This window comes from Mastomys coucha, unplaced genomic scaffold, assembly GCF_008632895.1.
Source record: "Mastomys coucha isolate ucsf_1 unplaced genomic scaffold, UCSF_Mcou_1 pScaffold22, whole genome shotgun sequence".
NCBI classification, from domain to species: Eukaryota; Metazoa; Chordata; class Mammalia; order Rodentia; family Muridae; genus Mastomys; species Mastomys coucha.
Window position 1 is genome coordinate 35,965,301 of NW_022196905.1, and position 15,851 is coordinate 35,981,151.

The window sequence follows — 15,851 nt, forward strand, 5'->3', positions numbered from 1 at the left end:
TACTATTTCTAACATAAAAGCTTTGCAAATGGGGTAAGCAAGATGTCTTGGTGGTTAAAAGCTCTTGCAGTACAAGCCCAATGACTTGAGTTGAATCCCTGGATTCCACTGAAGAAGATTTTCTTTGACCTCCATACCCACGAGGTAACAAGGGGACAATGAACAGAAGTCTCAGAAGAACGGCTGGTGAGTTACCAGAATACAGTTGTTCTCCTTCCAGTCTCTAGTCTTGCAGTGTTCCTTCACTCACTGCTGCCACAGTCTTTGGCTTCCTTACCTTTTACCAGGCATGGAACTGTGGCCAACATGTCTTTTATTGTATTAGAGTTGTAAGTGATTGATTTTTCACATTTCCCTTACCTAAAATAAGATGACGGTTTCCTTAAGAGATTTTGTACACTAAAGTATAAATAAAAGTCCAGAAAGCTATTCTTCTTGAGACTCTCAACACTGGATAATAAAATAGTGCAAGATTTGCTGGATCCTGTGGACTGGATCAGCACTGTAAAGAGAAGATATCCTTCTCCAGAGAAGGATGCAAGAGCCTTCTAAATAGGGTGGTAATGTAGCAATGCAATCATCTGTAGAAGGCTGGTAGCTAGAAGTATTGGAAGAGAGCCCTGGATTATAAGCAGCATTGCATATAAATGTGAGTCGGGCACCCCAGCTGCACCCCAGCTCCCATTCCTGTGCTACTTTGCTTGCTGTTCTACTGAAGGCCTTTGTGGAAATAAGGCGCCTTCTTGGCCTGTCACTCAATAGACTCCTTCTAGTATCTTCTTTTCAGGAAACAGCTTTGACTTTTTACCAAGAGGTACTGTTAAGCAGCCTTCCGATGGCATCTTTCGATCTTACCCAGACTCTTTCATAGGTTCAAAAACAGCTTTTAAAACAAAGACAAGAAACTAGTTCTATCTCCTTTTCTTATATACAGGGAGACAAAATCTAAGCTCCCTGGCTCTGGGTTTCTAGCATTACCTGGGGCTAAATGAACTTTTCCTAGTACATTTTTATTTCTAGAGCTTCCTGTGGCTTGGAACTATCACACTACATAGGCTTGAGTTAGACTGCTCACCTGTTTAAAGCCATACTTTATAAATGTTCCTGAATATAAATATTTCTCAAAGCAGGAAGAATAGGCACTCTTTAAACAACTGGGATAGAAAGGCTTTTTTGTCTTAGCAAATATTTATATTCAAAAACAAGCAGAAGACTGTAAATCAAGTTCATAGTCCTTTTAAAGTAAATATTCCAGACTTTCTAAATATTTCAGCTTTATTCTTTGTGTCTTATGCTGATGCAAAAATGACTGAACAGAACAAAATATTTTCATTTAGCTACATGCTATATATTAGAAGGCAACACCTACAACCAAGGGATTTTTTTTTTTAAATTTCAGAGCTGTGTCATGTACATTCTACTTGTTAGAATAGAAAATCATCATTAATGTAATTGGATAGGACATTATAGCATTTATATCCATTAATATTTACATAGAGATTTTTCTTTAAGTCATGCTATTTCTTTTCTCACATATTTAAATACCACTCTAAGTCTACAGGAAAAGAAGAGTAAAAATTTATAAAAGAAATATGAAATGATGAGGTCATACTCCAAAATACACTGGACTGAGTCACATTAAACTTCCAAAAGTGCTGACATGAGGAGAGTGTATTTCTGTTTGCTTTCAGACAAAGTAAACAACAGCACTTTAAATCTAGCCTGTGCCCCTAACTGAGACTTACTTCAGAACCTGCTGTCGGATATTGTTTCTCAGTTGGTTCTTGTTGAGGTGGGGGCTCCATGTATGAGTTGCCAAGTGGTTTGCAACGAAGTTGTCAACTCTCTGCCTCAGATTCTGATAGGCAGGCTAGAAAGAAAAACAAAACAAAACTCGTAAATGCTAGAAACCTTTAATTCATACAATATTGAAAATTAGTTCAACAATTTTAACATATTTAATAGTCCTAAGGTTTCTTATAGCTGATGGAAAGCTTCACAGTTGCAACTTACAAATACTGCCTGTTTTGTTTAAGACAGGTTGTTCGGAAATAGAGTTAAGATAAAGAAGACAACCCTCTTTTGTAGACAAACTAGAAGCAAAACATAGATGTTAACGTTAGAGGCCTGGAAACAAAAAGAGGGAGGAAAGAAGTCCTGAAAAAGAATATGGCATATGACCTACAGGGAAAATTAGTTTCAAAGTTACATGATGTAACTAGGGATGAGAATGACCTTTGTAGGCAGAGCCCAACAAAAGAAAAGAATCATTGGACTAGAAAAAAATATAATGCCAGGAGTATTAAGAAAACCCATATATTGGTATTCTAATGTAGTTAGAGAAGAGAGTCCAAGGGCAACAGAAATGAAGCTGGAAACAGACTGGGACTTGGTGCTTGCACAAGGATCTGAGAATAGGAATTCGTTACACATATGAACATAGTGGTTCAACAGCTGTGTGTAAGCAGACAGAAAACTCACCTGGAAAAGTATGTAAAAACTAAAATAATGAAGGTCTGTGGTGGTAAGGTATGAGGTAGAAGTTACAGACTTAAGAGAAACTACTCAGGGACAGACTACTGAACTCTATACTAAATCTGGGGTAAAAGTAGTTCTCAAGCAGAAGTGACGTTAACCTTTTTTCCCTCCAGGGGGAATTTGGCAATGTCTAAAGCACTTGAGATTAGTACTGAGGAAAGAAGGCAGGAATGCTACTGAATGCTACACACAGCTCAGGGCAGACCCTACAAGTAACCAGCCTAAAAGGTCCACACTGTCTAAGGCTTAGAAAGCCTACCTTCCCAGCTCTCAACATCCCCCACCCTACCAAAAAGAAAGAAAGAAAAAGAAAAAAAGCAGAGGAAGATGAAAAGGAGATCAAGTCTTCTCTATTTAAGGAATGGTGGTGAGAGCACACACCTTCAGTCCCAGCACTTGGGAGGCAGGTCGATCTGAGTTCAAGGCCAGCCTGCTCTACTGAATGAGTCACAGGACAACTAGAGCTACACTCTGTCTTAAAAAAACAAAACAAAAGCAAACCAAAAGAAGTTGGACTATTTAGCTGGGTTGCAGTGGTGTACCATTAATCCTCAGCACCCAGGAGGCAGAGGCAGGTAGATCTCTGGGTTCCAGGTCAGGCAACACAGAAAAATCATGTCTCAAAACCAAAACACAATAAACAAAACAAAAAAGGGTCCTTACCTACATTAGTCCCCCCACCTACTCATTCAGAGTTATCTTTGCTTATCTGTCTTTTTTTCCCTTCAATATAAATGAGTGACCTGGAAGAATTTTAAGGAAAATAGAGCAGCATCATGCTGTGCCACCTCTCCCTCCCTCCTGTGAAAGCAGCTATCCCAGCAACCAATTCTCATGTAACCATCTCTCTCGCTGGCCACCTGACAAAGTTCTCACCTTAGAGCTCTTATTCTAATCAGGAGGTCATTCTGGCATCCAAAGTGAACTTACATCCTTTCCTGCTCCTGTCATCTTCTATACATACCACCAGTCAGCAATTCTTGCAGAACAATGTATGTTTGCATGTTCTTGTCCACACTGCTTGGCAGGTCAGTGATTAACACATTGTCCTTTGATAACTAGATAACTACCTCCCACAGGATTGAACGTTATGAGATGCTCTTTCATCACTTCCAATTTTCAACTTTTGCTTCTTTCTCTTCCCCAGGAGAATCACCCAATTATTTATTCATGCTCCTCTTACTCTAAATTGATGTGAAAATTTTTCTTTCTAACATTTATAACATGTATTTCTTCTTTTTTTTAAAAAAAAGATTTATTTATTTATTATATGTAAGTACACTGTAGTTGTCTTCAGACACACCAGAAGAGGGCATCAGATCTCATTACGGATGGTTGTGAGCCACCATGTGGTTGCTGGGATTTGAACTCAGGACCTTTTGGAAGAGCAGTCGTTGCTCTTACCCACTGAGCCATCTCTCCAGCCCGTATTTCTTCTTTTATCAAGCATTTATTAGACTTAAATACATTTAGCTTTTTAGTCCCCTCAAAATAAATTCAAATTTCAATTCCCCTTCAAAGAAAATGCTTCTTGTTTATGCATTTTTTTCACTAGCAGGGAGTGATGGTCCATGTCTGTAATCAGCATTTGCAAGGCTGTGGCAGGAGGACAGAAATGTCAGTCTACTCGGGCTACACAATGAGTTCAAGGCCAGCTTGTGCTACATGGCAAGATCCTGACTTAAATTTAAAGTCAACAAGATCTTAAAGTCCTCAGGTCCTAGCAGACACGTTGGAGGACATTTACACCCATTTCCTACTATCTTTTCCATCCATGCCCCAAGGCTTCTCACATCCTGACATTCCTGCCTGCCCATGCCTAACTCACATCCATCTTCCAAGAGAGTACATTAAATCTTCTAAAACTTAGGGTTATACAACATTTATAGTCCAAAGTAGATCAAGAATTATCATCTTATCTAAAATACAAGTCAGATCATTAACTTTTCCTCAAAACTCGATAACTTCTAACTACTAGCCTTAAACAATTAACTCACAATACACTAGAATGTGTGTGTGTGGGGTGCACACTTCCCTCTCTCAGCAGTTCTACCTCAGGTCTTTGGCACTTCCTCTGCTCTAGGGTTGGAAGGCATCCATTTTTTTTTTTTCAATTCCTTCAAGGATAGCTCAAATATTATCTTAATTGAAACCTTACCCAGAACAAAACAGTAAGCCTTCTTGTGTGTTTCTCGCTTTATTCTTTTGTACAGAGCTGACTATACACTACTTACTTTTTTCCCTCTGCTAGGATAAACGGTGAAGCAGCAGGACTCTGATTTACTGTTGGACTTCCAGCTTCTAATAAATGTCTGGTACAAAAGATTTGAACAGTGAATACTTATTTGATCCATGAAATAATTGACCAGAAGCCATTCATAATTGAGAAAGTATCCAAAACTACCTTTACCAGTCATCAAGAGAGGTTGAATTTTCTTGGTCCATCAGATTGTTGTCTAGGACAGAATGCTGGGCCTCTTGATCGTACCTCTGATTGTCCCTCTTCATTCTTCAGTTGGTAATCAATAAGAAGGGGATAGAATGGCTTTCAAGTCACACAGCTTGAGTCAGACACCTTATGACTAGTTGTCTAGAAGGAGCAGCTTTAGTGGAGTAGCTGGATTTTGGAGCTGTCCAAGGCTACAGATCTTTCAAGAATAATAGTCAAATCTGTCTGCCATAGAAGTAATCTTGCTTCAGAACCACTGATGACTGTAGGACTACCAGGAGAATTATTATTTTATGGCTCAGGAGTGGAAGTAGACACTGGTACATCTCGCCCTGGTGTGGACACACTGGATGGAAGACTGTTTTTAGGCAGCACCTGGGACTGTTACACTTGTATGTGACTGACATAATGCACTGACTGTTCATAGCCTATATACCACAGGGAAGACTTTCAGGTAGAAAGCAGGCCAGTCTTTCATGTTCAGTTGTGAAGAATACCATACTTCCTACAAGCGGCAGATGAGACTCAAGAGTTCCATTAAAGTGACAGTCCTTTATATTAATAGGGAATATTGCCTCAATTTTGGCCCAATCATTGTGTTGTTGTAGATGCTACATTCCTAAGTAGTATTCTTTTGCATTTTATATATTAGAAAAAATAGAAATGTCAGTTAATTGTAAATATTTTAAGTAAAAACCAACACATCTGTTATCTAAGGGAAAGGAAGATGGGGGAGGGGGGTAGAAACAGTGGTAGGGAGGGGAAGAGAGAAGGAATGATTATAGAGATTCAGCAACTATGTTCCACTGTGCTGCTCTTGGGAAGAGAGTGTCTTCTCTGTTTCACTCTTATCTAGCTCAAGCTTTCTTATCTAGAGAACATTCTCTGGTCCCTCTCTACATACCGCACAAGGTTGAATCGCAAGAAACTGCCTCCAGTCAACCACTGTCAACTATTGAAAACAGCACTTTAATATGCATATTTGAAGAGAAAGGCCTAGCTTTCCTTACACTGCTATACCAACTTTTCTTCTTTTCCCCCAGGAAACATTTTAATAATCTACTTTTGGAAGTTTGGGCAGGGATACCACAGACAACAGTAATATTTAATGGAGATGGGATAAATAAAAGATTGAATTGTAAAAATTGCACCTATCATCAAATATTAAAACATTAAATTTATTATACACAACACATACAGTGATAAACAAATACAGATTTCTAAGAACATCAAAATCTAATATCCACTTGTTGCTTGCAGACAACTAGCTTTATACGGGGAAAGAGTTACCTGACCATAGGGAAAGAGTTACCTGACCATACTAATACTTTCCTATTAAAATATTTTTCAAAAGGCAACAGCAATGACTTTGTAATATGCCTGTGATAGTCCCTAAGCAAGGTAAGATTATATTTCCTATACACACCCAATTAATTCAAGTTCCTGTGAATAAAACCTACATTTTGGAAAGACTAAGGGAAAGGGCCCAGGATCAGAATCCTTGTAGAAGATACCCTCAGATTCTTCGGAGGAATTATTATAGAGGAGATGGCAGAACTGTGTGTAGGTGACCTCAAAGCCCAAGGATATGCAGATGCTGCAAATACCCCCTTTTAAAGAAACTAGGCTCTTCATTCAGACCTGCCAGTCTGAAAAAACCTTCCATCATAACTCCAATCCAATGGACCAACCCACACTGAAGCAAAAATAAAACATATACACAAACCCCCAAACAAAACCAAATGAAAGCAACAAAAACTCCACAAGAGGACCAACACCTCTCCCTTCGCCCGCTTCCAGACACACTCTCATAGCTCTTCCCCAACTCCACTGATTGCTTGGTCCTGCATCCTTGGCTCATTGCCAAGATGACAGTCTACCCGCTAAAGCACCCTTCCACGTTGGTGCCCGGTGCCTGCCGTCCTCCCCTTCTTTTTGGTTAGAGAACCTTTCTGCTGACCCTTGCCTCACCGTCCTCTGTCTCCTAATGCAAACCGCCTCCCTCTTCTTTCACTTCAGCAAGTTGCTGTCTTTTCTTCTCCATGGGTTTCCAACCGAACAGCTGGCTCCATGCGTTATACCTCCATCCCTCTCTGCTTCTTCTCATCTTAGCAAACTTACTTGACCTAACTACGAAACCAGGTAGCCACTGCAAAAGAACTCCCAACCCACTTTTTTTTCTCTGCCCAGGTTTGCCGCCCTTCCTTTGCAAGTTCACCCGTCCCTCAACATCCAGCAAAACACAATGTAAACCACTCCTTTACCATTTTACGAATCTGCAAATGCTAAATTTGTGGCGTTTACAAGCCGGACAAACTTTTGGTAGGCAATAAACAACTTAGGCGAAAAAAGTAAATAGATAGATAGACCTCGGGAAATAAGAACGAACACTAAACAGAGTCCCGTTTGCCTTAGTGCTTTCAAACCAGTCTCCCTAAGAACAACGACTTGGTTTTATTTACCACAGCGGTATAATTGCTAAGGTCAAGCAGTGCCTGGCACATAGTAGGTATTCAAGAAACACTAGCCTGAGAAAGGAACACAAGGGCAGGGGAATGAATGAACATTCCAAGCCTTGTAGAGGGCAAGGCACACCGCTGCAGGTCTAACAAACAAACAAAAAGCAAAAACAAACAAACTAAACAAACGAAGCAGCTGCAAAAGGAGCCCTGTATGCAAGACAGTCCGGAGGGTCCGGCTCGGAAGTCGCCCTCCGAGCACGCGGGACCCCACTGCCCACGCCGCCCGCCGCCCCAGCCCCGCACCTTGGTGTCCACATCCGCCAGGCAGTCCCTGCGGAACTGGTCGAAGAGTCCCTGGCTCTTGAGGTGGTTTACGATCATGGCAACGAGCTGCGGGTCTCCGGAGCCAGCACCCGCGCCTCCCGGCCCGCTAGCTCCGGGGCCAGCCCCAGGGCCCGGCGGCGGCGGAGGAGGTTGTGGCTGCGGTGGCGGCGGCGGAGGCGCGGGCGGCGGGGGCTGCGGCTGCGGGTTGGTGGCCATGGCGGCCCGGACCGGGGAGCGCGCGAGCCCAGGCGGGCAGCCGCTCCGGGAAAGGCGGCTACACAGGTCCCGCCGCCTGAGGGAAGCCAACGGGATGTTGTTACGGAACCAGCGGATTTAGAGCAACCCCGGAAGTGAAAAGGAACTGAGGGAAAGGAGGAAAAGGCGGTGACAGCGGCCTCTAATAGAGTCTGCCTACGGGGGCCGCGCTGGGCCAATTCTAGCCGCCTCGAGGCGCGAGCGCCCTCGCGAGGCTGAGACAGGCGGGAATAAATTGTGCTAATGGCCGCGGTTGGGAAACGGAACAGCTAAGAGCTGGGTAGAAGTATGCACCCGCTAGCTCTCCACCTGTAGATTCAGCTCAGAGTAGGCAGGAATGAGACGTTGGTCTAGTTTCACTGTTGCGGTTGCCAAGCCCGCTGCAGTGCCAAGCACCTGGCGAACGCCCCAAAGTTAAGGATTCGATCTGTTTTCTTTCCAGCATGGTATTTCAGGGTTTTCGCTTTTCTGTTCCACCCACCCATCCCATCCTCTCTTGCTCCATCCTACTACGAACCTCCCGTTACTGTCTCTTAAGGTGGGGTTTTTAGCTACGAGGGTTTTGCAGCATATTACGGTAATAGTGAGTGAAATCTGTATAGAGTTGTGTCTCAGGCGTAGCACGTACACGCGTTAAGGCGTTTTGTCCTTGGATGACACCTAAGACTGAGTCCGGACTAGTTTTATGTCAGGTTGACACAAGCTAGAGTTATCTATGAGGAGAGCAGATTAGTTAAGAAAAAATGCCAGATCTTGCCTGTGGGACGTTTTCTTAATTAATGTAGGATTGCTTAATTAATTGATGGAGGAGGGTCCAGTCCATTGGAGGGAGCTACCCCTAGGCTGGTGGTCTTGGGTTCTGTAAGAAAGTATGCTGAGTAAGCCAGAGGGAGCAAGCTGCTCCTCCATAGTCCTTGCCTTAGCTTCTGCTTAGTTCCTGCCCTGTTTGAATTCCTGTCCTGACTACCTCTGATGATGATGAACAGTGATAACGGAAGTATAAATCAAATTACCACCACCCGGCACCCCAGTTGCTTTTGGCCATGGTGTTTCATCATAGCAATAGTTAACACTCTACTAATTCCAATTTGCACATCAGAAAATCGCGTAAATCATACAGAGTTGCACAGCGGGGAAATCGCTTGACCTGGAGCCGAATTGTCTTTGAAACGGTGTTGTCTTTAAAATGTCGTTAAATGGTGGTGCTTTTAGTCCAGAAGCAGAGGCAGGCAAATCTCTTGAGTTCAAGGCCCCTCCCGTCTACAGGTCTACAGAGCCCCAGAACAACCAGAGCTACTCAGAGAAATTCTGTCTCAAAAATAAGACAAAACAAAAAATTAGAAATAGACAAACAAACAAGCAACAACAAAAACGAAAACATTAAAAATCAGTCAAGGTTTTTGATTTTTTTGTCTTTTTGGTTTTTGGGGTTTTTTTGTTTTTGTTTTGTTTTTTGAGACAGGGTTTCTCTGTATAACCCTGGCTGTCCTGGAACTCACTCTGTAGACCAGGCTGGCCTCGAACTCAGTAATCCGAAATCTGCCTGCCTCTGCCTTCCAAGTAGTGCTGGGATTAAAGGCGTCTGCCACCACCGCCCGGGAAAAACAGTCAAATTTAAAGTGGTGTAAAGTATAATTTAATTCCTTCCTTCCTTCCTTCCTTCCTTCCTTCCTTCCTTCCTTCCTTCCTCCCTTCCTTCCTTCCTTCCTTCCTCCCTCCCTTCCTTTCTTCCTTTCTTTCTCCTTTTTTCTTTTTGAGATAGGTCTAGCATGTACATTTCACTGGCTTTGAATTCACTATTTAGATTTACCTGGTTCTGTCTCCAGAGTGCTGGAGATTAAAGGTGTGTACCACCACACCTGCCTAGTATAATTTTTTTGTAATTAATTTTCAAAATAAGTTTTCACAAGATGAGACTATAATTTGTTTTTTCCTTAGTGTACTAACAGTAAAATGCAGTATACTAAGTGCATGTTGTTAAGTGTGTATATAATATAAAAAGACAGTGTTTATTTGGTATATAAGTATACATCTAATTAATTCAACTTTTCTTTTCTTTTATTTGTTTTGTTTTGTTTTGTTTTCCAGACAGGATTTTTCTGCGTAGCCTTGGCTGTCCTGGAACTCACTCTGTAGACCAGGCTGGCCTCGAACTCAGAAATCCGCCTGCCTCTGCCTCCCAAATGCTGGGATTAAAGGCGTGCACCACCACCGCTCAGCAATTCAACTTTTCTAAAGTTGAATAAATTGTACTTTTTTTCAGTTTCCATAAAACTGAAAATCTTCACAAATTTAATTAGGCACAATGACTAAACTTTAAAAATTAATAAAAGGTATTTGTTGCTAAAAAAGAATTTGTTGCTCCTCCCCCTTTCCCTTCTCCTCTGAGCAGGTAGAGCTAGCTCCCCCTGGGTACCTTCACCCTGGCACTTCAAGTCTCTCTGAGGCTAAAAACACTTCGTTCACTTATGCTAGACAAGGCAGCCCGGCTAGCAGAGCATATCCCATGTACAGGCAACAGCTTTTTGGATAGCCCCCATTCCAGTCGTTCAGGACCCACATGAAGATCAAGCTGTACCTCTGCTACATATGAAAGGGGAACAGCCTGCATATGTTCTTTGGTTGGTTGTTGGGCCCTGGCCCCTTCTCTAAGATGAGTTGCTCTGCTAACTTGTCACCCAAGGCTCAGTACACTGTTAGCCCTGAGCCATTTCCTGCCTGGCTCACACAAACAAGTAACTCATGAAAACAAGGAACTTAAAACAAGGAACTCATGAAAACAATTAACTGACAAAAACAAAGAACTTGTAAACAAGGTGCTTTTCCACTGTGCTTCTGGATTTTTTTCTATGCCTTTCAGCTAAGGTATATATATTGGAGCTCAGTTCATAAGTAAAGTGGCATTCTTTTCTCATGAATGACCCATGTCTGTGTTTTCTTTCAAATCCTTAGGCCTTTGCCTGTTTCTTAGTAATATTGACAGCCCAGTTGTCATCAAGTGGAGTTCCCACTGAGAAGGGAGTCCCTAAAGGATCGCCCCTGAAGGCTGGCCAGCAGGTAAGGAGAATGGGGTCTATTGAAGATGGGCACCATTAGCTCAAGTCTACTGCTTGTAGACCAGCTGGTGGATTTATTAAAACACCAAGGAACTGGCATTAAGATAAAAACAGCGAAAGAGTTTATTAAAACCTTGGAAAAGACCAGTCCTTGGTTTATTTACTTGGGAGGACTTAATGTTCCCGATTGGGAACAGGTTAAAACTGATTTGATAAAAAGGCTTCAAAAGGAGGGGCTTGAGACTTTCTCCATAGCAACATTTTCTTTGTGGAGGCTAGTGAAGGATGCTTTATTAAGTGAAAATGGGAAAGTGAAAAAATAGATGGCAGAAATTAATAAAACTTTTGAAACAGCACAGTATGACTGTTCTAGGAAGTCTTTACAGTCATGTGAGGACTCTTTAAATGAATCCCCCTCCTCAGATGAGGAAAGGAGATTAGAGAAGGAAATGGTAAGGGAGCATACTTCCCTTAATTTTAAAGGCATAAAACAACTAAAGAAGGCAGTGACTGCTTACGGGCCTCATGCTTCCTTCACTAGTGCTATTTTTTTTTAATCTTTTGCAATTTTAAATTGTACTTCCTCTGATTGGCAACAATTATTCAGAGCAGTGTTATCTGGAAGAGACTATCTTATATGGAGGAGAGAATATCAAGAACAATAAACTCAGATATGATATGGGAGCTGTAATTACTACCCAACCCTTCCAGCACATGCTCCACAAACAGGGATTTTCTCCAGGGAAAGGCCTAGGAAAATATTTACAAGGAGATCCTCAACTCATATCAGATAAAGACCTTATTACCTGGGATAGCCAAGATAAAACGGGATTAGGAAATTTATCATGAATGTCACTGCTCAACCGCTTCCTACTTTAAAACCCATACCCAGCTCTTGGAAAAGTGGTGATCCGGTGTGGATGGAGCAGTGGCCCCTCTCTTCAGAAAAACTGGAAGCTGCACATAACCTTTTACAAGAACAATTATAAACAGAGCATATTGTCCCCTCTTCCACATCTCCTTGGAATACACCCATATTTGTTATCAAGAAAAAGTGTAGCAGACGGAGACTATTACAGGATTAGAGAGAAGTCAGTAAAACCATGATGATTATGGGCTACTCAGCCAGGTTTCCCCATGCCAATTGCCATTCCTAAACATTGGTCTATGTTGGCTATAGACCTGAAAGACTGTTTCTTTACTATTCCATTACATCCTAATGATTGTGAGCACTTTGCCTTTAGTGTTCCTTCTATTAATCTTAAAGAACCATTTGAAAAATATCATTGGGTTGTCTTAGCACAAGATATAGCTAATAGCCCTACTATATGTCAAGTTTATGTATCATTGGCCATTAAACCTATTAGGGATAAGTTTATAAATTTATATATCATTCATTATATGGATGATATTTTGATTGCAGCAGAAAGAAAAGAATTAGTCTCAAAAGCTTATGGTGAGTTGCAAGAAACCCTTGGTAAAGCAGGTTTGGTCATTGTGCCAGAAAAAGTACAGAAGACCTTTCCTTATTCATATCTAGGTCACCAAATGTTACAAAATGGGGTTAAGCCTCAAAAAAATGTATTTAGATTGGATCAGTTGAAAACATTAAATGATTTTCAAAAATTATTAGGAGATATTAATTGGCTAAGGCCTAGCTTACATTTATCTATTGGGCAGTTGTGACCTTTGTTTGATATACTCAAGGGAAATTCAGGTCCTAACTCATGTAGAACACTTACCACTGAAGTCCAAGCCTACTTAGACTTAGTCCAGATGGCCTTAGAAGAAGCTCATTTAAATTATGTAGATTATTTTTTCTCATTAAAATTTTTAGTTTTTCCCTCTGTGTATTCTCCTATAGGTAATTTGGCAGGAAAGACCACTGTTATGGGTCCATTTACAAGCATCCCCGTCCAAGATTGTTATTTCTTACCCCCAGGCTGTGGTTAATTTAGTTTTTAAGGCACAGAAATTTGCTTTACAGATATTTGGTAAAGAGCCAGATATTATTATGGTCCCATATACAAGAGAGCTAATTCAAATTTTAGCACAAACTAATGCAGATTGGTCTGTCCTTTTATGTTCCACTACGAGTGAGTTTGATAATCATTATCCAGCCAATAAATTAGTTCAATTTTTAAAAGAGCATCCCCTGGTGTTTTCAAAAGTTGTGTCTTTATATCCCCTTACTGGAGGTACATTGGTTTTTACTGATGGTTCTTCTACTGGATTGGCTGTGTTGTATCTGAGGAGGTTGTAGAATGATTGGAAGTAGATGTTAAATCTGCATGATTAGCAGAATTATCAGCCTTTAAATTACCCCTGCAATTGTTTCCCAATGAGGCCTTAAATATTTATACTGATAGTGTTTATGTGGCCAAAATTATATCCCCTTTGGAAACTGCCGCCTTTGTGGCACCTATTTCCACTGTTCAAGAATATTTATTAGAGCTACAAACCATGTTATGGCACAGAAAACATCCCTTATGTATTGGACATATATGGGCTCATTCCTCTTTGTCAGGGCCTCTGGCCAATGGAAATCACCTTGCAGATTTATATACTTGCCCTCTGGTGGCTTTAAGTGAATCAGCCTTTGAGAAGGCTCTAGAATTGCATAAGCAGGCTCTTTGTGATATCATTGTAAAATTACCAGAGAGTAAGCTACCAATATTGTTACTCATTGCCCATGGTGTTAATCCCCGAGGACTGATTCCTAATGCTATCTGGCAAATGGATGTTACTCATGTCCCCTCCTTTAGCAAATTGCAATATGTCCATGTGTTATATGATACTTATTCTCATATGATATTTGCATCTTCTCATAATGGTGAAAAATTAAAAGATGTTAAAAATCATTTTGTACAAGCCTTTGTTTATATGAATGTTCCCCGCCAAGTAAAAACTGATAATGGCTCAAATTATAATAGTAAAGGATTTGGTGATTTTTGCCAAGAATTTAATATTATTCATAAAACTGATATTCCCTATAATCTCAGAGGACAAGGGGTAGTAGAACGTGCACATCACACACTTAAAGGATATTTACAAAAATCAAAAGGGGGGGAGCATCTCTCCCCTCATGCACATTTATCTTACGTATTATATATTTTAAACTTTTTATCCGTGGATTTTGAGGGCCGATCCACAGCAGATAGACACTGGCACACTCCTTTGGGGCGACAAAGAGTAACTAAATGGAAAGATCTTGCTACTATTGTCTGGAAGGGACCTAACCCTATTTTGGTCAGGGCCTGAGGTTCTGTTTGTAATTTTCCTTGGGATGCCGAGACTTCTGTGTGGGTCCCTGAGCATTGTATTCTCCCTGTCACAGCTATGGAGCCCAACCAGGGAGGAGACCTTCTAGGCCTTTGTGAAGAATCTACCAACGCTCATGCCAGTGGGGATAAGTAGTTCAGTATGGCTTTCCTTTCTGGCTACTAATATATCTAGAGGGAAGGCTGCCATTAGTTGTGAAGAAGAACAAGCAAATATCACAGGAGTCACAGATACCCTTAGGCTCACAGATATCCTTTGTTTTTCTATTGTTAAAAATATTTCTCTGTTAGTATTTCTTCATTTCCTCCTCTGTTTTTCTTTGTGGTCTAAAAAGTTTAATAATGCTGGAGAGAGTCTTAATTGATCCTCACAGATTTGTCATCTAAGAAGCTGTTGGGGACCAGAGGACTCTGCCTTGGTCATGCAGGTCCCCAGCATAGTCCCGCTGCCCATAGAACATTCAGGAAAGAACCAACTGGTCCTGACCTGACACAAGAGGGATTTTGGCATTACTGCTGTGTTTGTTACAGCTATTGCCGGGCATTGCTAATTCTCAATCTGTTGCCACAGTAAGCACGGTGGACGAGCTTTCTGGGAAAGTAGTGACACTCTTTCCACTTAAAATAATTTAAATTCTGTCATTCAATTGGGGATTTCAAATCTGAATACAGTGGCCCTGAAACAATTAAATAAAGGGTCTTTGGAATGAAAAGTTTATCATTTATCAAAGAGGCTCCCAGGACCCAATGGGGATGAGATTAGCTGAAATGTCCAAGAAAGGGGAGGGAGAAACTGTAGAGACCATACCCAGAGGTTAGGCAAGGCCCCTGGTTGGAGGATGGGGTCACCCACTCATTTTCCCAATTTTTATTCCAGAATTGCTTCTGTCTAAAGGAAATTCAGGGACAAAATGTGGAGCAGAGACTAAAGGAAAGACCATCCAGAAACTGCTCCACCTGGGGATCCATCCCATATATAGTCACCAAACACTATGGCAAGAAGTGGCTTGCTGACAGGAGCCTGATATAGCTGTCTCCTGAGAGGCTCTGCCAGAGCCTGACAAATACATATGTGGATGCTTGCAGCCAACCATTGGATTGAGCACAGGGACCCTAATGGAGGAGTTAGAGAAAGGAATGAAAGAGCTGAAGGGGGTTGCAACCACATAGAAAGAACAATATCAATCAACCAGACACCCCAGAGCTCCCAGGGTCTAAACCACTAAATAAATATTACACATAGAGGAATCCATGGCTCCAGCTGCATATGTAGAGGATGACCTTGTCTGGCATCAATAGGAGGAGAGGCCCTTGGTCATTGTAGGCTTGATGTTGCCAGAGTAGGGAAATGCCAAGGTGGTGAAGAGGGAGAGGGTGGGTGGGTAAGCACCCTCATAGAAGTAGGGGGAGGGGGATGGGATAGGAGGGTTGTAGAAGGGAAACTGGGAAAGGGAATAACATTTGAAATATAAATAAATAAAATATC

At 41.5% G+C, this 15,851-nt stretch overlaps 1 protein-coding gene and 1 long non-coding RNA gene across 8 annotated transcripts in view; one reads left to right on the plus strand and one right to left on the minus strand.

Annotated features, from left to right (window-relative positions):
• Window positions 1-8,148, minus strand: part of Bod1l1 (biorientation of chromosomes in cell division 1 like 1) — a 56,446-nt gene extending 48,298 nt beyond the window's left edge. For 6 of the 7 annotated variants that reach the window (XM_031342072.1, XM_031342070.1, XM_031342074.1 and 3 more), the window contains exons 1-2: window positions 7,753-8,148; window positions 1,746-1,870 (exon numbers count right to left, since the gene is read on the minus strand). In XM_031342072.1, the coding sequence (XP_031197932.1) occupies window positions 1,746-1,870; window positions 7,753-7,989 (362 nt within the window). In that variant the 5' untranslated portion in view covers window positions 7,990-8,148. The remainder of the gene's footprint in view (window positions 1-1,745; window positions 1,871-7,752) is intronic. The other variant, XM_031342075.1, reaches the window with a different exon arrangement.
• Window positions 8,149-10,731: 2,583 nt separating this feature from the next.
• Window positions 10,732-15,851, plus strand: part of LOC116069282 — a 17,823-nt gene continuing 12,703 nt past the window's right edge. Inside the window, exons 1-2 of the long non-coding RNA XR_004109954.1 lie at window positions 10,732-10,893; window positions 10,981-11,085. This is a non-coding gene — a long non-coding RNA (uncharacterized LOC116069282). The remainder of the gene's footprint in view (window positions 10,894-10,980; window positions 11,086-15,851) is intronic.